Source organism: Brachycentrus maculatus, unplaced genomic scaffold (assembly GCF_059751285.1).
Source record: "Brachycentrus maculatus isolate JH-2025_06_01 unplaced genomic scaffold, ASM5975128v1 h1tg000370l, whole genome shotgun sequence".
NCBI lineage: Eukaryota > Metazoa > Arthropoda > Insecta > Trichoptera > Brachycentridae > Brachycentrus > Brachycentrus maculatus.
Genome location: NW_028281119.1, coordinates 2,298,376 through 2,320,979, shown reverse-complemented (window position 1 = coordinate 2,320,979; position 22,604 = coordinate 2,298,376). Strand labels below are relative to the sequence as shown.

Genomic DNA, 22,604 nt, shown 5'->3' with positions numbered 1-22,604 from the left:
TACCTAAAAAATTCTTCTTGCCATAATATGTATGTACATGGATTAAAGCATATTTAGTTTATATTTCCTAAAAATGATAATGAATGTGCATAATAAATAATAAATGAATAAGGCCAATCCCTAAAAACAATATAATAGATACAATGGATTCAATATCTTATATCAATCAAGATTCGTCACATAGTTAATTTATCTGTTTTACCCGTCTTATTTTATAAATAAGAAGATCTTTATGCCCTCATCAATTTTTGTCAACTGTATACCTTCTTTCGTACAATCTGTTTCTGATTTGAACCTTTCTTTTTCAAAATTGGACATATCCACACTAAATGAGGGACATCTTGTGATGACGTCTCATCACATTCACAAAAAAGAGTTTTGTCTAATTTTAAAACGGAGGAGGTATTCTCGAAATGCTCCACGACCCGTAAAAATTTGGGTCGATGCATAATTCAATTTATGTTTCTTTATGAAAATTCAAACAACTTTGGAAGAAAATATTCGTTACTTTTCTGCTTGTTCTGCTTCTATATATCGACTATTCGAAATATTTAAAATTTTCTCTGGTATCAATTTCTTAGCAAAACTAAGGGAAAATCGATTCTACTCCGATTATGTCTTCTTTAAAGTTACTTCTTAAGCTTTAGCATCTGCCAATTCATTACTAAATACTCCTTTATGTCCATTTATCGTTCATTATCATCGTTAATTTAGTCGCCCTGTTTTTCTCCTTCGTTGTTATTATATTCGTCTAATGTATGTGAAAACGTCAGGTTACACATTTCATGTAAAGGAATCTGAAGTTGGTCCATTACTCATGCTATCGCATCTAGTAGGTTTAATTTGAAGCTGTTAATTTAACCAGCTCTTATCGTTTCAGATAAGAATTGTGTCAACTTACGAAACCACTGGAATTGGCGCTGACTGAAACTCGACACTTTCTTAGGTGAGTAAACTTAATATAATATTATTTTTCTAAATGTGCATGCATTTTAAGTCTTATTTCGGATCATCTTCTTTTATCATAACGCGGGGACATAATATATTTTTTCTTAGTATATTTATAAATCCAATTGCTCCTGTGCACAGGCAAATGTATTTGCGAATGCATATAGTAAATAATCCATTTTGTCTCTATCTTTTAAAATTATGTATAGTGCTTCCTGCCAGCCATTGTTTGTTATTTTAAAAAGATGAAATTTTTATTTTATTTATATGTTTTTTACATATTTTAACATATTTACATATGTTTTTACGAAGTCATACCTGTTGTATACCAGCAGTAAAAAAGAAGCTTTAAACGCAAAGGATATTATGAATATCTCAACAAAGACGAAGAAATTTTTCGAGTATGAAAATTGGGTTTAGGGGCATCTCCAGGGTTAACGATCTGTCGTTAACTGGTTATAATAATTATTTTGTACGCTGTGTAATATTCACCATTTTTCTCTTTGATTTTGGTTGGTATAGTGTATTTGCTTCCTACTTATAACTCCCAGTGTGTATTATATTACTAAAAAAAATTTTTTTCGTTGAACTTTATTAAAATAACATTTAAATAATTGTATGTGGATATATGAAAAACAAACATATGGTACGTTTTAATATTATTTATAATATTTTTATGTTTCTGAATAATACAGTCGCCATTGTTCCTCATTTAAGCCGAGCAAAATAATTTTCCATTTACAATAATCTAAATAAACATATTCTTCGTTCAGAAAACTCTGTAGGTACCTAATGCATAAAACAATACAACGAGAATGGCTTACAAGTGCAAATAATTTGTGAAAGCACAATAAATTCACGAGCAAAATATTTATGCTTTCAACATTCAATATTCTCGGCCAAACTGAAAAATAATACACAAAAACATGAGCAGAGTAGGTACTTAAGGGCATTGGAAATGCTTGTTAAAAACCATTGTTTTTTTAAAACTTTAATTCTAAAACATTTTTCTTTTTGGCGTATGTATGTGAGCCCTTGAGATAGTATTTTACGAAAGTTGCGCTTTATAAATTATCCAAAATTATTGTAATTATTATTCCAAAAAATAAAATAAACATATTTTAATGTGTAATGTTATTTTTATTTTTGGATCGTAGAAAAGCATTGCATACTATCGAAAGATCGTTTTGTTGATCGTAAATTATACTTTAATCATATTTACTGTACAAATTTTGTGTGTAGTGATTACCATATAGGTTTCATCATGTACATAGGTACATATATTAATTCGTAATATCTATCTTTTATTCATGATTATTATGTTGCTTTTGCACATAAAATATAAAATTATTTATACATTTTCACGCTATAAAAAATTAAATTCACACCTAAATTTTATTGTAATTAATTAATTTAACTACTTCATTCAATTCATATAAACCAAATCAAATAAATACAAAGGTATGTAAACCTTTTATTCTATACTGTTTTTTGTTGATTAGAAAATATTCCTTCTTGAAGATAAGCCACGATGTGTAAAGGCGTATTTACATTGAGCCAGTTACTGACGTCAGTACTGGCGTGGAGAAGTGACTTACACAGAATACACGTATGAAAGGATTTTTTTTCTAGGTAAGAAGTTTAAAAATAAAAATATATTTATAAATATACATACATACGCATACATGCACACATACATACATATATATACATACATGTACACATATACATACATATACATATACATTACATATACAGAAAAAAAAAGTCATGCACTGTTCACCCCCCACCCATAACATAACTAGGTAGAGAGTAAACAGAGTACGACAACTTTCTACTAACCTCTTTTTTAATTAATTTTTTTATTTTATTTATTTATTTCACGGTAACCACACACTATTAAAACACATTTCGGACGGGTGTTTTTTACGTCTGCGGACCGCTGGCGACGGGTTTCAATAATTGTATAAATATAGTTTGGATCATAACAAAGATATTGGTACATAATATGTATATAAAAACATTAAATAATTTTTGTTTCTGATATTGAATTTAGGTCCGCACATAAGGCAAAAATACACTTCCCGTCCTTAAGCATCAATCAACCGAACGGGTAGAAATACCTTTCCCGTCCTTAGTATCTTAAGTCAGTAAGGAAAAATGAATTATTGAAAACAAGAGTTTAAGTGGATGTGTTAATTATTTTTTTTAGAAACGTTTCCCATCTGCTATTAGAAGAGTTCACGGATATATTAGAATAAGAGATATCTTTATAATAAATAATACAAGGCATAGGTATTTAACACACCTTCGAGAAATTACGAGTTGTAATGCATAGTCAAAATAATTAGTTTTTTAACATTTTTGCAGCGAGACTAATTTTTGGAATTTCTAAATTCAGTCACATCACCCCACTACTTCACAAACTCCACTGGTTACGCATTCCCGAAAGGGTTGAGTATAAACTCTGCCTACTCATGTATAAATCAATACACAATATGGCTCCAGAGTATCTTAAGGAGCTGTGTATTCCAGATGAATTGGTTGATAGACGTCTCACGCTTCGATCGGCTACAACATCTGCAATGGGCAAAGTGATCTTACCAGCTCGCAACCAACGCACTAAATTTGGCGAGCGTGCCTTTGCTGTTGCAGGGCCGACGGCGTGGAATGCTCTTCCACCAATGGTTAGAAATAGTGAGAGTGAGATGATCTTTAGAAAAAGACTAAAAACACATTTGTTTGCTAAATCATTTCCACCATAATATTTTCCCTAATTCATTCACAGTGAAGCGCCCTTGAGGTATTTTTTTACGAAAATGGCGCTATATAAGTTACCCAAATTTATTATTATTATTATTATACTGTTTTTTTTTCCAATTGTCGTTTTTCTTTACCCACATTGTATAAGAGATTATTAAAAATCAGGGATACTTAATAATTATTTATCGTAAGTATTTTCTTATGAGAGGCTGATGAAGAGCTCCAACCTCATCATAAAGCAGCTTATGGAGCACAGATGGGAGCTGAACATGTGGCGGCACTGGAGCACAGTGCTCCGTTTGCCAGCGAGCTAATCTTCCTCTACTACATCTCTCCAAAAAAAAAACTTAATTTTTTCTTTCGCCGTTTCTTTTAATTTTTTTTAAAAATTTTATTTGATTATTATTTTAATTTTATTTTATAAAAAAAAAATGTGCAACATATATGGCTGACTAAGTATTGTACCCACTACTTAGTCAAGCTGGAATAAAGATTTATTATTATTATTATCATTATTATTATTATTATTATAAATATGCACCAAGTATACTGGTATAAAGATGTATTATGAAAAGGAATAGCGAATTTATTTATTTTATTTGAAAACATGAACGATTTTCATATTCTAGCAATAAATTTGGTTCAAGAGCAATGGTGCGGAAGTATTAGAGCGACAGTAGAGGTTTACATGGTGCACCATAAATTCTATGAATCATACTCTATTCATAATAAATATCTCATTCTATGCTACAAACAAATCATTTTTAGAAGAAAAAAAAAGAAAGTTGTAATTAAACCAACTAACTAACCATCACGCCGCTTCTCCGCAGGGGTAGGCAGAGAGAATAGAACGCCACACCAACCTGTCGTTGAAAACAGTCTTCCTCTTCTGCATTCATGCGTCTCCTCCTACAGACCCGCCGATTATTCCGACTCCTCTCCTGACAACGTTCAAGTATTTGAAATACTTGATCATGTCAATTTTATATCGGACTTCCTCTGCTTCTATTACCAACCACATTCGCCCCATAATTTTGTTTTACTTTTCTTTCAAGTCAGCTTAGTGACGGGTCGTAGGCCCTGAAATACTCAGACCCACATCTTATTTCACATAAAAAGAACGATAGATATTTCATATGTTGGGGTTGAGATACCCTTAATATAATGAAAGTATTTAGTAAAATAAAGAAAAATATGTTTAACTTCAGGGTTTGTAATCTGGGAAATTTTATTTATTATATGTATTAATTAGTCCGCCTCTCTAGTGTAATAGTCAGCACGCTCGGCTACTGTTCTGGAGGTCCCGGTTTCGATTCCCAGGGGGGGGGTCAAATAAAATTAAGTGATTTTTTCACTGTAATATTCACGAGTATTCAATATAACCCTAAACTGGTACCTGCAGCGGAAGGCTGATCACCTTTCCTTCATATGTTAAAGATCAAGATAACACTGCGTTCATATGATGCAGTGCCCTATGCACCATTGGGGTGCGGATAAGGGTTTAAAAAACATGTATTAATCACATTATCAATCACATCCAAGATATATGGTATGCATCCACTGAAGTTGCTATTTCATTTAATTAATTCATTTAATTTATTAAAAAGATTTTATTTTCGGTGAATATAGTATACGTATTAAGGTTTCCTTTGCACCGATCTTTCTAGAAAATATTTTTCTATCACTAGAACGTGCGCTGGAACCCAGCTTAAGGTAGGCTTATATTTTATGCACCCTTGGCAAGCAGTTATTATAACATATTTACAACCTACCTTTGCCATAAACCATCACAATAAAACTATTTGTTCGAAAATGCTTAACTTTCTAATAATTTTTTGAAAATACGTAAGTAAATAAAACTTATGTCCTTTAAAAATAATTTCAAGTTTTGTTAGTAAATTTTCAGAATGCATTTTTCGTTTAATGAATGGCTGAAATGTGACAACCCTTCATAGCTCTTCGCTGTTGCAACAATATGTATTGAAGCGATACATTTTTGTACCATCCTTCTCAGAACGACAATCGTATCCTGCTCGTTCTAATTTAAAATACAAACAACCCGAGGATTATTACTTGTAGTCTGAGTTAATATTCCTTTTCAAATATCTCTTCCAGCTTATTGGAAATGCAATAAAAACTTGTACACATATATAATAATATTATGCTAAAAAATAAACATCATATTTTTCCAGTGTAAAAAGTATCATTCGTTATAATAGGTGCTGATACGGAAATAGTACTAATCCGAAACACCGCCATTCGACATCTCAACATATCGCTCACTCCTTTCAAGAACGTCATAAATCGAAAAACTTGATTTTTCAGGAGAACGTTTTTAAAGTTTAAAAATAAAATACAATATATTAAAAATAAATATCAAGCCACTTACTGAATTTTTTACTGTGCAACAGATCTTTTTGGCTTAAACCTGAAGGTTTTTTCTCCATTTGAAAATTATTTAGTTTGTTTAAAAATAATTAAAAAATACATTTTTTTCAAAATGCAAAAACAACCCTTTCTGCCCTGTAGCGGGTAAATATTAAGTTAAAATATGCCTCTTTTGTTGGGATATAGTACATTTTCTAGGCATTCCGAAAACATGCACAACTGAAAATTGACGATTTTTGATTTACGACGTTCTTGAAAGGAGTGCGCGATATATGAAGAAGAATACGAAGGCTGGGAATTTACGGGGCTTACATCGTCATAGGCTTGTTTAATTGATCACTTTAAACACGTGTTATATTCAATATTCTACCCATGGTTGACATCCACACTACTCAAAAATTAAGAACTCATACCATACATGTATGAATGAAAAAAATCTTTCAATAATTTATGTTTTTCTTTAACATAATTTCGTTTAAAAAAAATAAACAGGTGTTCATCAAAATATTTGGATAGTAAGTTACCTAGGCCGTGTAATAGTGAAATCCTTTAAAAAATATTTTAAAAAATCGGCATAGTATTTTTTATGCATCATAACGTAGTCCATTAAGGCATTGTTTATGTTCACGCGCCAACTTAATGCATAGTAAAACTGGATCCATTTGAATATTTTAGGATCTTTGGGGCTTTTACTGAATCACCGTATTATTAAATATACTGCTTATTTTGAACATGAGCAACGCAGCGCGAGGAAATGCCTTATATGTGTGCTTTGTATTATTCCATTCCCTTATTTAGTATGATTTACCTATGCGTGTGGAGTGTGTGCGTATTATTTATCACCCAAGTTTCATGCCTTTGGTTGCTTACCCAAAACTCCAGACGGGACCTGAAGTGTTTGTTCAAACACGCGTTCATCCACGGTTAGTTCATACAATTCAACATCCATCAACACTTGGGACTTTGAACAAAGTTTACCTATTCAATTGAACCGCAGGGCCTATATTATTGTCTTACCTGTCCTTAGAATGGTCTTAGTCACCTTCTGCGAAACTATAATAAATGACCATACAGGTTACTCAGTCATAATCTGTATTCCTGGTATTATATTTATGAAGGTATATTAACACATTACTATGTGACAGTATTTTTAAAACCTTTTTTATCTGCAAACCTTATATATTTACAACATTTTCAGTGTGTCCAAATACTTATTCACAAATCTGAACTACCTCCAATTGTTGGAGTTAATTTTCATATTATTTTTTGACATCTCAACATAGACGAAGAAGAATATGGAGGTCTGGGCATTCACGGGGATTACCGACCGTCTGGTTTAAATGATCACTTTACACACGCGTAACATTTACCAATCCTACCCATAATTGAAAACTAACCTATGATTATGATATTCTAGTGATTCATGCACTATAAATAGAAGTTCCAATTTTGAGAATTTGAGTAGTGTGGTTGTCAATCATGGGTAGAATTGGTGAATCTTACACGTGTTTAAAGTGATCACAAAAACCAGCCCATGACGATGTAAGCCCCGTAAATTCTCAGCCTTCGTAGTCTTCTTCACCTATGTTGAAATGTCAAAAAAACCTTATATTTCTCTACCTGAAAAAAACACAAATCGTAAATATTTATAAATAGTCACCATGTCGGTATGTTGGTCACTGCTTCAGTGGAAGTCGATCTCATACTTGTTTATCCCACGATATTGAATTTCTACAGCTAAAAAAAATTTAAGTGATCAGTCATCGAAATTCCATTCCATCTACCTGAAATAAAAATAAATATTTATTTTTTCTTAGAATTGCTTATGTATGTCATAAAAAATATCAGCTACATGCAAATTTATCCCATAGTCTAAAATTCTTATTTAAATATTTTATATGGGACATTTTAATGATTAGCACGTAAAATTTAAATGATTATTTAGTGGTCCTGTTAAATGTTGAATCTCGAAATAAAAAGTCCATTTAAAAAAAGAGATTCTTTCACTCTCCTTATCATTAATTGTTCGCTTAGTTTAAAACCACTTTTTTAACACTAATTCGTGACTACCGATTTCGGAATAATCATTCAACCATCATGTCATTAAAATAAAATTATTACGGTTTTACGTTTATTCATAAATAAAATTTAGGATTATTTTACGTTCGTTCACGACACATTATTTTGATAGATTTTTGGATTTTATTTATAAATCATTCAATTTTTTTTTTACTTTCCAATATTAATTTTGAATATATCGTTGTACTTTCTGAAAATGGCAGCATACATGTACATAGTACATATTTAAACATTGAGAAAATTGATTACACTATAGCAGATCAAAGACGTTTAGTATAACAGGCATCGGTTATTCTTTAATACTGTTTTTGGTTTTATGAAAATTACTCTTATATTGCTTTTGTAATATATTAATTTAATCTAATGATGATTATTAATTATATTATTATTTATTGTTAATTTAATCTAAGGTTGATTTAGGTGTAATTATTAAATCAGGTTTTTAGTTTCATCAAAAGAGACAAATTTAGTTTGGTATTTATATTTCATTAGTATGTTATTATTTATAGTTATGTTCATTTGTGAAGGTTCAACTACACGATCCCTTGATTAATTTTATTACCTCATTAGAATTCAACATATTACCACTTCATTCGCATGACAAATTGAAATTCGTTTTCAAAACACCCTATGAAGAGATTTTCGCCATTTCAACATTGAATTTAAATATAGTGACGAGTAATAACTTTGACTAAGAGTTTGCCTAAATTGAAAAAAAATTGTTATATGTTATTATTTACTACGTTTTATTTTTATTTTTTTATTAAAATAAATTTTATACATTTATTTCAATAACAATTTATGCAATTTTTTATTGCGTTTGACCTGTCAGAGACAAAATTTTTTTATTTACATAAATAGGATACATGTATTAAATTCACAATTTTAAACATATTTTTTTAAAAAATTGCAGAGACCCACCAAGCCACCTTGTGTGTCTTGTCGGTGGAGTTATTTTTTTTACATTTTTATTGTTTTTAACCATTTTAACCTAATCTACACACAAAAAAGAGAGAAAAATTAAGAATACAAACATTTTACAATTTTCATAAAATTAACTCTTGATCATTTGCCCATTCCTTTATTTTTCCTTTGTTCCATATTTTATTTTGAACTCTAACATCTATCGGCAACAAATTAAAAATGTTCGGAACGATATATTGCAGTGTTCGACTCCCATATTTATTGTTAATTCTTGGGACTATCAAACCTTCGTTGTGTGTAAATCGTGTATCATGGTTGTGTACTACTACTATCACATCTGCAAGGGTAGGCAGAGAGGATAGAACGTCACACTCTTCTGTCCTGACTCCTAGCTTCCTTCAGATCCATACATCTAGTCATACATGCCCTCCGACTATGCTGACTCTTGATACCACCAGATGAATTATTTAATTTATGAATGTCGTTTTCCGTAAGAATAAATAATAATAAATAATAAAACCCTTATCCGCACCCCAATGGTGCATAGGGCACTGCGTCATATAAACGCAGTGTTATCTTGATCGTTTACACATGAAGGAAAGGTGATCAGCCCTCCCCTTCAGGTACCAGTCCAGGGTAATATTGAATAAATATGACAGTGAAAAAATCACTTATATTTATTTTACCCCCCTTGGGAATCGAACCCGGGACCTGCAGAACGGTAGCCGAGCGTGCTGACCATTACACTACGGAGGCGGACAAAGAATAAATACTAATTCTGATTTAAATATTTATTACTCGCTACCTACGTATTTATGTATGTATGTGTAAGGAAAATTGAAAAACATCTCCATTTGAAGTATAAAGGAAAATATTCTTGACGTAAAATTAAGATTATTTTCAAAAAACAAATTTTTCTCGAGAAAAATAATTATCATTTAAATTGAGATGGAATTTATCAAAAGGAATCTAATTAGCGAAAAAAACTTTATTCTTCAATCAACATAAGGTTTGGGGTAGGTGCCTCCAGTTAATTTGTAAAGAATCCTTATTTCTGCGTAATTTATGATGAGACATACATATTTACTAGCTTTGATGGTTCCTTTGCAAAATATTTTTATTTGTTTTTACTTAATGACTTAATTTTTTTGGAATTAAATTAAAATGGTAGGTTTTCTAAGGAAGTAATTTATTTTTTGTATTTTTTTTTACTTGTCTTTTTTTAAAATCACCATGTCATTAACTCTCTAAAAAATGGGGAAAGTTAAGAGGAAAGTGATCAATCATTTAACAAATTAATGTCAATATAAAAAAATAATATATTATTAGATTGAAACCAATATTTTTAGCTTTTCCACTTAATTTTTATTTGACCAGCGACCGGGTTTCGTCGTTACCGACATCATCTGACTGGTCTGATGATGTCGGTAACGACGAAACCCGGTCGCTGGTCAAATAAAAATAAAGTGGAAAAGCTAAAAATATTGGTTTTAATCTAATAATATATTCAAATGCAATTCCATCACGAAGTGTCAGTGGATAATATAAATCTATTAAAAAATAAAAATAAATTCTAGATACTTAGTCAGAATTTTCCTTTTTATCTTCAGTTGTTGATACTAAATATATTTTCAACGTCAGTAAAGCTAGAAATTTCACTCAGGAAATATATTATCGTTTGAGTAATATATTACGATAGTTATATTTTTCTTTAAAATCTTATTAAGTCTTCTTATTCTTCAGTTTAAATACCAAACCTCTAAAATAAACACTATATACAAATAATAATTGATAAAGACATAGAAGGGAACGTGAATGCTGGGAACAAAGTGAATGGTGCACTGAAATCAGTTATAGCAAATAAAAACCTATCAGCGGAAGCTAAACTGGCAGTGCACAACGGAGTCCTGGTTCCAACTCTAATGTATGGAAGTGAAACATGGAGTTGGCAAAAGAAGGATGAAAGTAGACTGAATGCAGTCGAAATGCGATCTCTTAGAAGAATGTGCGACAAAACGATGTATGATACATGTTTAAATAGTGAAAAAAAGAAGGAATGCAAAGCTGAGATAAGCATTATCGATAAAATTAAGAAAGGTGTGTTGAGATGGTTTGGACATGTAGAACGAATGAATGAGGAAAGAACGGTAAAACAAATTTATAAGGCGAACGTAATTGGAAAAAGGAGCAGAGGAAGGCCGAGAAAAACATGGCACGATCAGGTATGCCAAATACTTGAAAGTGCTCAGGTTAGGAGTCGTAATAATCGGCGGGTATGTATGAGGAGATGCATGAACGTGGAAGAGGCGAAGAATGTTTGCAAAGACAGAGTGGTGTGGCGTTCTATTCTCTCTGCCTACCCCTGCGGGGAAGCGGCGTGATGGTTAGTTAGTTAGTTAGTTATATAAACATGTTGAAATAGGTAAAGTGCTCGTTCGCGATGCTTAAATAAGTGTGTGAATCCACTGAAATATATATATGCTCTTATATGTTATTTATGTTGGTACTTTGTATTTATAATATAATTGGTGGTTGGCGGGTTACCCGCGCGATAGATAAGCAATATCGCTAATGGCTCGAGTGTATCGCCAACTAAACAATAGCTCCCAGTTTCCTGTTATGTAGGTCTACAGGCGTTAGGTAATTAGAGAGAGTTCGCAGGTTTGCTTCGTTCACAACACCTTCCCCATTAGCCTAATTATCAAAGTTTCAAGTTTCTGTGAATACCATATTGTAAACTGCAGACAACCTGCACAAACACTTTGTTAAGTATAACATCCCTTACCTTCACCCTTGACCTGCTAACTCCCCATCTGAATATGATTGTTTAGACTCATCTAATGTGCAAAGGCAAATAGCCGCAAGTTGAAAACAGTAGTTTTGAGATAAACGACATTATAGTGAACATAAAATTATGGTTTTTGCCAAAACATGTCGCTGACTGCTTTCAAGAACGTCATAAATAAAAAAAACTTGATTTTTCAGGATAACGTTTTTCAAGTTTAAAAATATAATACAATTGATAAAAAATGAATATCAAGACAGTTATTGAACTTTTAACTGCGCAATAGATCTTTTTCTGTTAAATCTGAAGGTTTTTACTCAATTTCAAAAATAACTAGTAAAAAAAATAAATTAAACAATATCTTTTCTTCAAAATGCAAAAACAACACTTTTAGCTTGTGAATATTAAAAATACGTAGCCGGTAAATATAAGGTGAAAAATATGCCTTTTTTGCTGGGATATAGTACATTTTCTCGGCATTCCGAAAACATGCACAACTGAAAATTGACGATTTTTTATTTATGACGTTCTTGCAAGGAGTGAGCGATGTATCAAATTAATAAAATTTTGCGGCTATTTGGATAATGAATATCTCGGTAAAGGAAAGAGATGGAGCTAAATCTGTGATTGTATATGATAGAGGCCAGTTATAAGAATGCTTTGAACCGTGTTAAGTCAAACAGCAGCAACTTAAATTACGGCTAGTTGCCTTTACACATTAGGTATAACAAGCTAAAAAGGAAATGATATACAATATTAATGATAGATGCTAAATGCGTTCTACAAAAACCAAACTAATAAAATACGTAGAACACCTTACATAAAACAACTCATTAATTGATACGTCAGTCACTTTATGGTAATATTTATTTATTTTTTTATTTAAGTTTTACATAGTACATAAATAATTGGTGTTTAAAAATGATGCGGAATGATGAATCATCGAAACACGTGTCACAATAGATTTTATGATAATAGTGGTATTTACCAAATAAAACTTAAATTTAAAATGAAAAAATCTGTCGGTCCTGAAAAATGTATTATGGGAAACCATAACATATTCATAAAAAATTGAAAATCTTTTATAATACACTTATTCCTAGGTCTTTATGGTGCACAAATGTAAGCATAACACACTGTCTTCTCTTATTGGCACTGAGTGGTGCAAAACTGTTCTATAAGTACGTAATTTAGGCATTATGATATATTCAACATAACACTGCATTAAGAATAAATCATGTTTTATGTATTTTAAGTAAGTACGAGTATGGGCATTGCTTTTTTCCAGTCGCATGATATTTCGATATAATTTGTTCAGGTTTTCGGCTCTCAAAACTTTTGTTTTTCAACTGCGGGTTGATGTTGATATTATGTAAATGCAAGGAGGTTCAATTATCACCCTCTTCGAATAGGAGTTAAACAGCAAACTTTATTGAAATTCAACGAGGCATTCATAACGTTAGACCAACAAGAAGTTTCATAATGGAAATATTTTCAAACAACTACAAAAATGTTTTGTTTAAAAAAACTTCAAATCAATAAAATAAAATATATGGAGATTGATACTTTTGATATTTAAATAAAACACTGATTTAAGTATATTGAAATGTTTATTTAATTTTTGAAATATTAAAAAAAAAAAGTGTGATTGTGCCTTGTTAGGGCATTTTCAAACATATGTTAGTTTCAAAATGCACTAACAAGGCGAAACAATTGTCATTTGTTTTCTGTTTTTTATATCTTAAAAAAAATAGTGGACTCAAATCAGTGTTTGATTGGAATACAATTATGGAGGTCTACAAAATAAACGCCAAGCCAATAAATATACGAAGATTGTAAAATATTTTATTTAATTGATTCGGTAGTCACTTTGTGGTACTATCAAGATAGATATTAATTTTGATTTCATTTAGCGAATACCACAATACCACGAGAATAAGTGGTAATAACCTCTTTTTAATCATTTTTGAGGTGACACGTCTTTTTACCTACCTTGTGGCAATATAATACCGATTGAAAGAATACACTTGATTTGTTTTAGTGGCCGAAAAATACAAGCATCAATATAAAATTAAACAAAATGTTTAAGTATTGTCGAAATTGTTCAGCATTAGAGCAGTTTACTAGAAAGCAGTAGAAGATTTAGTATTTACTCTTATATTCATAGATTTTCCACTTCAAATCATAAGCAGTATGTTGGCATTTGTACTCGACATATCGCTCACTCCTATCAAGAACGTCATAAATCAAAAATTGACACTTTTCAGTTGTGCATGTTTTCGGAATGCCTAGAAAATGTACTGCATCCCAGCAAAAGAGGCATTTTTTAACTCAATATTTACCCGCTACAGGGCAGAAAATGTTGTTTTTGCATTTTGAAGAAAAGGTATTGTTTAATTATTTTTTAAAATATACTAAATATTTTTCAAATGGAGAAAAAACCTTCAGGTTTTACCTAAAAAGATGTGTTGTAAAGTAAAAAGTTCAATAAGTGGCTTGATATTTATTTTTAATACATTGTGTTATATTTTTAAACTTTAAAAACGTTCTCCTGAAAAATCAAGTTTTTTGATTTATGACGTTCTTGAAAGGAGTGAGCGATATATTGTATGGATATAAGTGGGCTTTAGATTATTTCTGCCTTATTAAAGCATGTCGCTAAAGGAGACTTCTAACTGCCATATTTGTTTTGGAGTGGATTTAGTATGAAATATAGGTAGGAACATAAACATTTATATTATATGATTTTAATACATAAATGGTTTAAAAACAAATATTTGTGTTCCTTCGATAAAAGTCTTAAAAAGCCTAATGTTATTCATCGATTAGTTTGAAATTTTGTCAAAACGTTGCGTTTATAAAAAAAAACTGTGAGCAAAAATAAAGTATTTTGCTCGCAATAGCAACATCATCTGTTAACGTAATACAAAACACACAATACTAACCATTGCCAATGGCAGACAGCAGACATCTTGACAGTTGCTGTCACATGTTTTCAATCAATGTTTTCGATTGCATTGCTAGTTCATAGATTCGTCATATTTTCATCGCTTCACAAGCATATTGAAATTGAACGTGTTAGAAATGTGTGCTTTCTATTTTATTTATTTTACATTTAACCAGTCTGAGCCACACCAACGTATGGTCGGGTAAAGCTAGTTAAAAAATAATTGATTGTTTCTCATTACTTATAATATTTTTTGTATCGATATCAAATATACACAATACTTTTATAGGACCAATAATAAACAAATTCTAAATGAAATTCTTGTACATACATAAAGAGCAAAAACAGGACTGACTTTTTGAAAAAGAAAAATAGCAAAAATTATTGAAAATTTACCACCGACATTTTTTAGCGGTCGAAATTTTACCGTTAAATTAACGCTTTTAACCTTTCCATGCGTTGGAAGGGTAATCATTGTATACCAAAGAGAGCATTGTTTTGCTAGAAATAATACAAAATACTTCAGAAAGCTCAAATCTATAATACAGTTCAGGAGTCTTTTATATTTGGAAGGATACTACGGTTAATAAAATCCATTGTTTTTTATTGTTTAGTGTTTACAAAGAACGTGAATACACGTGAATACCTCATTAAGAATTTATTACAAACATTACTTCAATGTAGCGAGCTTTTCATGTTTGAATTCATAATTATCGTAATCTTTTTCATCATAAAACTAAACAAACAATATATTAAAATAAAAATAAATATGTAAAATATATTTCTCTTCACTAGATTTTTCCCAAAGAAAAAAACAGAATCTGTTGACCCAGAATTTGAGATATTTCTAATGCTATGGGATCCTTCATAAATTAATTCTGAAAATATCTCGATAAATTAATTTTATCTATTTTTCCATTTTCCTGGCTAGTCTTGCGTATAAACGGGCATTAACCGATACAAAAACTTTGAAATACGTTATTTTGAAGTCCCATAGACAAGTCAAATGAGCGTCGGATTCCAAGTTTCGAGGGTTTCCTCACGCATTAAGAGTGGCTAAAAAAACTTTGAACTATTAGTAGAGATGAACTAAAAGGTCAAACGATCCGTATTAAATTCTGTGATTGTGACAGAAAAACTATAAAGCTTTCAGAATCAAACTATTCGGGGATTGTATGTATGATCTCACTATTTTGTCTGTTTGAATGTTGGAATCCCTCGGCTAGACCGAACATCGAATTCAAGTAGCGAGACCGGGGTCCGAAGTAACATTTATGATTATTCTGGTAATTTTAACTAAGTGTTTATCAAACTTTTTTTTAAAAATAAAAGCTACTACGACAGTTTAACGTGATTGAATTTACGCGCACCGTGATCACGCACCGATCAAGCGCACAGATCTGAAGAAAGACGGTCAAAAGCACAAGCCAATCCAAGCCAATCATCCGTTTTATCATGCTAATTGGACTGCCGGACGGTAAAATTCCGTGTAGTGCACAAGTGCCCTTACCCGATTTTCAAGAAGAAATGATTTTTCCTACATTGCTAGCAATAATATAAAAATATTAAAGATTATACACTGAAGATTCACTGGCCATTTATTGAATAGATCCATTAGTTGAATCCTTCCGCCATGAGGGTCATCTTACCTGCTGAAAACGACTTGAACCACCATGATATCTGTCAAATCGCGAGACATGCTATCCATCTCCAGGTTATCGAATTTCTCCTTCATTTCGCCTTATTCAACTGAGCATCAGGGTAATGCTTTGTAAATTAACCCTTGTAGGACCTTCTGACGGACGGGCGAATGAGGGCGGAATCTACCCGTCACGTCACAACCTTGTAATGGACCTCACTCGGGTCGCTAATGGAGTGGCATTTGGTGGTTTAATTTATTTTAGCTCTATTGGAGAAAGAATCTAGTTAAATAAATTGAGAATACACTAAAAATTATAGTCATATTTGAAATCTGATTTGTATCCGTTTTTGTCACATTTCTATTATAATTTTTTAAAAACAATTTATACTTTTCTTTTATAATTGTTTAAATACAATAAAAACTACATAATTTAATGCTGTTGCAGAACGGCATGATTGTTTTTAAATATTGGTCATAAACATAGAAATTTCCTATGTATTTTTTCACTAAGCTTGTGTGTTTTGTTGTTCTGGTTTGAGCCCAGGACCGATTACCTTGCCTTCAAATAATTTGTGATCAAGTGATCAAATTACTCCATTTGACATTTTGAATTCAAGAACATTTTCTCTTGTATAATAAGAAAATTTGAGAGTAAAAAAATGATATATGCTTTGTAAAAACGGAGTAAAATGGAAAAATTATAATGAAGTTATCTATTTATTTTGATATGAAAATTTTCATGCGAGTATGTAACGTTACACTATTACAGGCGTTTCAATCAGAGTTTGACCTATCAAACATATTTAGGTGTTTGAAAGGTCAACTCTTTTCATATATATATATATATAAATATATATATATATATATATATATATATATATATATATATATATATATATATATATATATATATATATATATATATATATATATATATATATATATATATATATATATATATATATATATATATATATATTTTTTTTTTTTTTTTTTAATATAGGCATAGGGAAGGAGGAAGGGTAATATTATCACAGAGCAGGTCTTTTTATTATCTTCAAATTTTTATGCAAGCAATGTATTTATGCTAGTACTATGACTACCTTTAAACTCCAGTAAATTTTCTGGCTCATGATAACAGTGTGAAAACAAAGAATATACATATAATGAATACAATCCTCGGGGGAAAAATATAAACATTTTGATTCTCAAAGAAATTAATAAAATAATGCTTTTTTGCATGAACAAATAAGTACCTACCTATGATCCAAGAGACAAAACATAGAAGTTCGCTACACTATAACGGGACCACAGCCATCTAGACTTATTTAACTTATAAATCAGGTGCGTTATTTAAAACTGATGTATAACGTCGATTAAATTATTTGAACTTTTTATTTTACATGTGAAGAGTTGTTTTTCAATATGTAAACGGAAAGCAGTCAAATAAATAACCTGAAGCCTTAATGCTAATACATCATTTTAGTATAAAAGGGTTAAAAAAAAAACATATTCATTATAACTTTTTGTAAACTTCAACCATCGACCATACAATAAGAAAAATATTTTTGTACATGGCGTCAATAATTAATCAATATTTTATTCGTGGAGGTTGGTAGTAAAATCATTTTCATTATTTCTTGGTAAATAAAATAAGCTAGGTATGTAGGTAATTACGCCTTGCTACTATCGCTCAATGCCTAATCAAAGTAAAGAGTGAAGAGTGCAGTTAGAGAATGAAAGAGAAAACAGCGTACGCTAGCGCCTCTAGCGATATTTTTATGAATTAATCATATCTGTCATTCCGATGGCTGCGTAGTGTGTCTGGTTGATTGTATTGTTTTTTTAGATTTTCTTCAATTAACCAGGTAAGGATTGTGTTCAGTGTTTAATTAGTGTAAATATCGTATTACCGTTCTCGAAACAACCACAGATTGATCCGTAAAACTTGGAAAAAACAAAGTAAAGTGACATTTTGCCTTCGAGTGAGGTTATGACCAGTGCTAAATTAAGTTGGTGTATATTTTCCTGACGTCACTTTATACGGGCGTTTGTCCGTAATTGTTTATAATTTGATCGAAAGTGTTCATATTTCGTGTGTGAGAATACTTTATAGTCATTGTTTCAAACAAATATTTTGATAAATTTGTCGACTCAATAACGTCAAACAAGAGAAAATGTCTCCAATGCAAACGTGACATTGCGGTGACACATTTTCTGTTTATATTTCATATTTTGATGAGCAATCGTGCTGTCAAAGAAAGTCTTCTCGCAATAGTAATTTTAATAAAAATCGGAATATCCTTTCATTTTTATTTGATACACACATATCTAAATATAAATATGCCATTTAGTATTCTTTCTTTCATTTTTTTTATTTAGTGATTATCATCGCTTATCTTTCCATAGATAATGTTTTATTTAAATCCAATCAATTTTAAGTGTTGATATATTAGTCATTTCATTTCATAAACTGAAGCCATGCCTATTTTCAATTTAATGATACCAGTGCAACTGACAGTGGAAATGATTCACTTAATTACATTTGGGTGGCAATAACCTTTTTCTGTGTATTGGTTTTAATATGCGTTTTTTAAAATCATGTATTTAAGTTCAGATTTTTTAAAACCTCACTCGAAAAATATTTTAATAGATTTTGAAAAACATATTTAAAAAATTATCAATGTTTTTACTAATTCATTTGAGCAGTATGCTCAGGATTTGTTCAAAAGCTTCTCCAGTATTAGTTATTGCAGAAGCGTTTTAGAATTGCATCGTTTTATTTTATTTTAGGTGGTCTTCAAGAATAGCATGTCATACCAGGTGCGCGCTTTGTACGACTTTCACGGGGAGCCGGGTACCGCCGAGCTATCCATCGCTTCCGGGGACATCCTCACAGTCAAGCGGCTGGACGTCGGGGAAGGGTGGTGGGAGGGTAGCAATGCCCAAGGCCAGACCGGTCTCTTCCCCGCGGCCTACGTGGAGCGCGTAGCCGACCTGCCCGGACCCCCCGAGCGCCCGCCTCCCGTGCTGCCTCCCGCCGCGGCAGGAAACAGGTACGACCAAACAGCCGACGACTGGGCTGAGGGCACACAGTACGCCGGCACCGACCAAAACTACGCCAGGACTGACGGAGATGCCTGGGAGGATGACTGGGACGACGACACCTATTCGGAGATCGGCCCTTCGGGGCAGCCCATCGCCAGCGGGGCACCCAAACCACCGAGCGCTGTCAACACTCCAGAAGCACCCAGCTACCCCCTGCCCGGTATGCCGGTGAATGACTTTAACAATGACGACAGTGTCTCCAACTATGGCGGACCGCAGACTGGCACATCTACAAAGAAAAATCTCAATAGATTTTCTACCTTCGTGAAAAGTGGCGGAGAAAGTTACATTCTCGGGACGCTCAATGTTGTAGTTTCAGACTCCGATAAAGTGTTTATCTTACAGGACGAAGAGGGATATGCTTGGTCACCTATCACCCACCCGTATAGTGTCATAGTAGCGTCACCCAAGAAGGAAACTAAATTCAAGGGCATCAAGAGTTTCATCGCCTATCAGCTAACTCCTTCGTTTAACAATATTCAAGTATCTCGTAGATACAAACATTTCGATTGGCTGCATGAACGATTGACTGAAAAATTTTGTTTGATTCCTATACCGCCTTTGCCCGATAAACAAATATCCGGAAGATACGAAGAACAGTTTATCGAGCACCGACGAGTACAGCTTCAGGAGTTTGTGGATTGGGTTTGTCGACATCCTGTCCTCTCACGATGTGATGTTTGGCAACATTTTCTAACATGTACCGATGAAAAACGATGGAAAGCCGGGAAACGTCAAGCTGAAAAAGATCAGTTGGTGGGAGCTAATTATTGTATCACTTTATTTCCGCCAGAAAGGGCTTTACTGCAGTCGCACGTAGAGCAACAGACTGAACAATGCACAAATTTCATTCATTTTATGGATTCGGCAGTTAAAAATTTAATGGCTACTTGCTCCGATCAGTCCAAAAAACATCAAGGTCCTTACAAAAGAGAATATCAAAAAATTGGGGATACATTTTACAATTTGGGTCACGCGTTAGGATTGGACGAGGGTGGGATTATATCCACATCGAAATTAACCAGCGCTATAAAACGTACCGGGGGAGCGTACATCGATATTGGTAGATTATTCGAAGAGCAGCCTAAGTATGACTGGGAACCGCTGAGTGACAAACTTCATATATACAAAGGCATCATCGGGGCATTTCCCGATGTTCTCGCTGTTCAGCGCGGAGCTGTGCAGAAAAGAAAAGATTGCGAGCGGCAAGTTTCCGATCATAAAATGGAAGTCATTCAGTTAAACGAAGTTATTAGAAGAACTGATGTAGTGTCATATGCTCTTCTTGCCGAGATCAACCATTTCAAGGCGGAGAGGACAACGGACTTGAAGGCGGCGACGCAGCTTTTCCTCAAGCAACAGATTTCTTTCTATCAGAAAATTGTCGACAAGCTCAAAAACACACTCAAGGAGTTCGATGATTGAGAATAGTAAAGCTGTCTCGAACCAAAACAACATTTTACTGCCAGTATAAAATGTAAAATGTTTTACCTTTCCAGACTAAGGCTTTTATGATGTTTTACGATAATATTGTTAAATACAAAGTCATTTGTTTTTACCCTATTATACATTGAGAATATTCCATTCATTAAATTATAACAAAAGATTATGATAATTTATCATATTCAAATCAAAGTGCAAACATTTTTGGTGGATTGAGTCTTTTTGTAAGATTGTTGCATTATAAATAGTTTGCACTTTACACTTTTTGAGGTAATATTCTCTGTTTGATTTGGTTAACCGTCTTCCAGTGTTGCGCTGTGGGTGATGATTGGTTTAGATTTTATTATTGATTTTAGAATTTAATAATGAATTTCACGGATTGAAAAACATTTTCATAAATGTTAATAGTAGTTCTCTTAGTACTGCAATCTAAATGATAATTGTCACATCTTTGTAAGCATCAATATTTTAGTTTGAAATATTTCAACAAATTTACGAATTTAGTGCTTTACGAATCAATTTTTTTCTGTATATATTATGGATGCATATATGCCTGTTAGATGGCACTCCATGTAAACAGTAGTACATGGTTTTATTTTATTAGCATAATAAATATGGTAGTCATTTTCTATTAATCTTATTTTCTTAATTCAAAGGTATATTTGACCTTATTATGTTTTTCATTTGTTTTTTTTTGTATTTATTTTTATTCTTATTTAATTTTTAATCATTCCACAGAGAAAAAATTAAAACTCTTGACTTTAAAATAACGGTAATTTGTATTTTAGTATTAAATATTATGATTTTATTGTGGAATTTATAATGAAGTGAAAAATCAAAGACATCGATGAATTGTATCTAATTATTTAAATAACTGTGCCTATATTTTGTTAATTATCTTCGTTTACTCGGATTTTTAACACGCAGTGTAATATTTACAATATAAAATATTTTTCTATATACATAAGAGAAAATCTTTTTATATCTCTACTGTCTTATATTTTATGTACATTTATTATAATATAGTCAACAGCACTGAATAAACACTGGTTTTTCTTTCCTTTTTAACCTTACCTGTTATATTTTATGACAAACATATTTTTTCTCTTCTTTTTATTACCTGTGGAGCAAATTGATTAGTCATAATGAAAGAATATTTCAATTAGGATTTAGCCGCTGGCAATGACTGATGTCACTTTATTGTGTTATTCAAATATGTGACCATCTTTCTTCAAAATTATTTTAATTATTCGATGCGGGTGTACAATATGGAATGGGTGTTCACGGTCGGTATCAACTGAAAAATATTAACAAGGTACTAATATTTTGCATTGAATACCTTTACAATTTGTTTTGAACTATTTTTAAATAGGTAATATAATGATTCAGTAAATGTGATTGAAAACAAGTTGATGCTGCAGATATTTTTTGATAGATGTGGTTCTTCAGGAATTAGAAATCTAAAAAGAAATAAGAAAGCTTTATTACGTGCAATATTATTTTCAGCTTTTGTATGAACTACAGTAATGTGCATAATTGATTGAGTGAAATGTTTGATTATTAATAACTGGTGATTT

At 31.8% G+C, this 22,604-nt stretch overlaps 2 protein-coding genes across 5 annotated transcripts in view; both read left to right on the top strand.

The window, feature by feature from the left end:
- LOC148303390 (CD151 antigen-like) overlaps positions 1–22,604 on the top strand; it is a 278,505-nt gene that overhangs the window by 86,347 nt on the left and 169,554 nt on the right. For both annotated transcript variants that reach the window (XM_088270105.1, XM_088270106.1), the window contains exon 2: positions 881–946. The gene's annotated coding sequence lies outside the window, so the exon portion shown is untranslated. The remainder of the gene's footprint in view (positions 1–880; positions 947–22,604) is intronic.
- On the top strand, positions 932–22,092 carry SH3PX1 (sorting nexin 33-like protein SH3PX1). 3 transcript variants are annotated; one of them, XM_088270103.1, is made up of 2 exons: positions 932–946; positions 19,270–22,065. In XM_088270103.1, exon 2 carries the CDS (start codon positions 19,288–19,290, stop codon positions 21,007–21,009), a length of 1,722 nt encoding a protein of 573 aa, XP_088126229.1. In that variant the 5' UTR covers positions 932–946; positions 19,270–19,287; the 3' UTR covers positions 21,010–22,065. The 3 variants fall into 3 exon arrangements, with proteins under 3 accessions (XP_088126229.1, XP_088126227.1, XP_088126228.1); XM_088270101.1 differs by lacking the exon at positions 932–946 and adding an exon at positions 18,265–18,344 and having other exon boundaries at positions 19,270–22,092; XM_088270102.1 differs by lacking the exon at positions 932–946 and adding an exon at positions 18,436–18,681.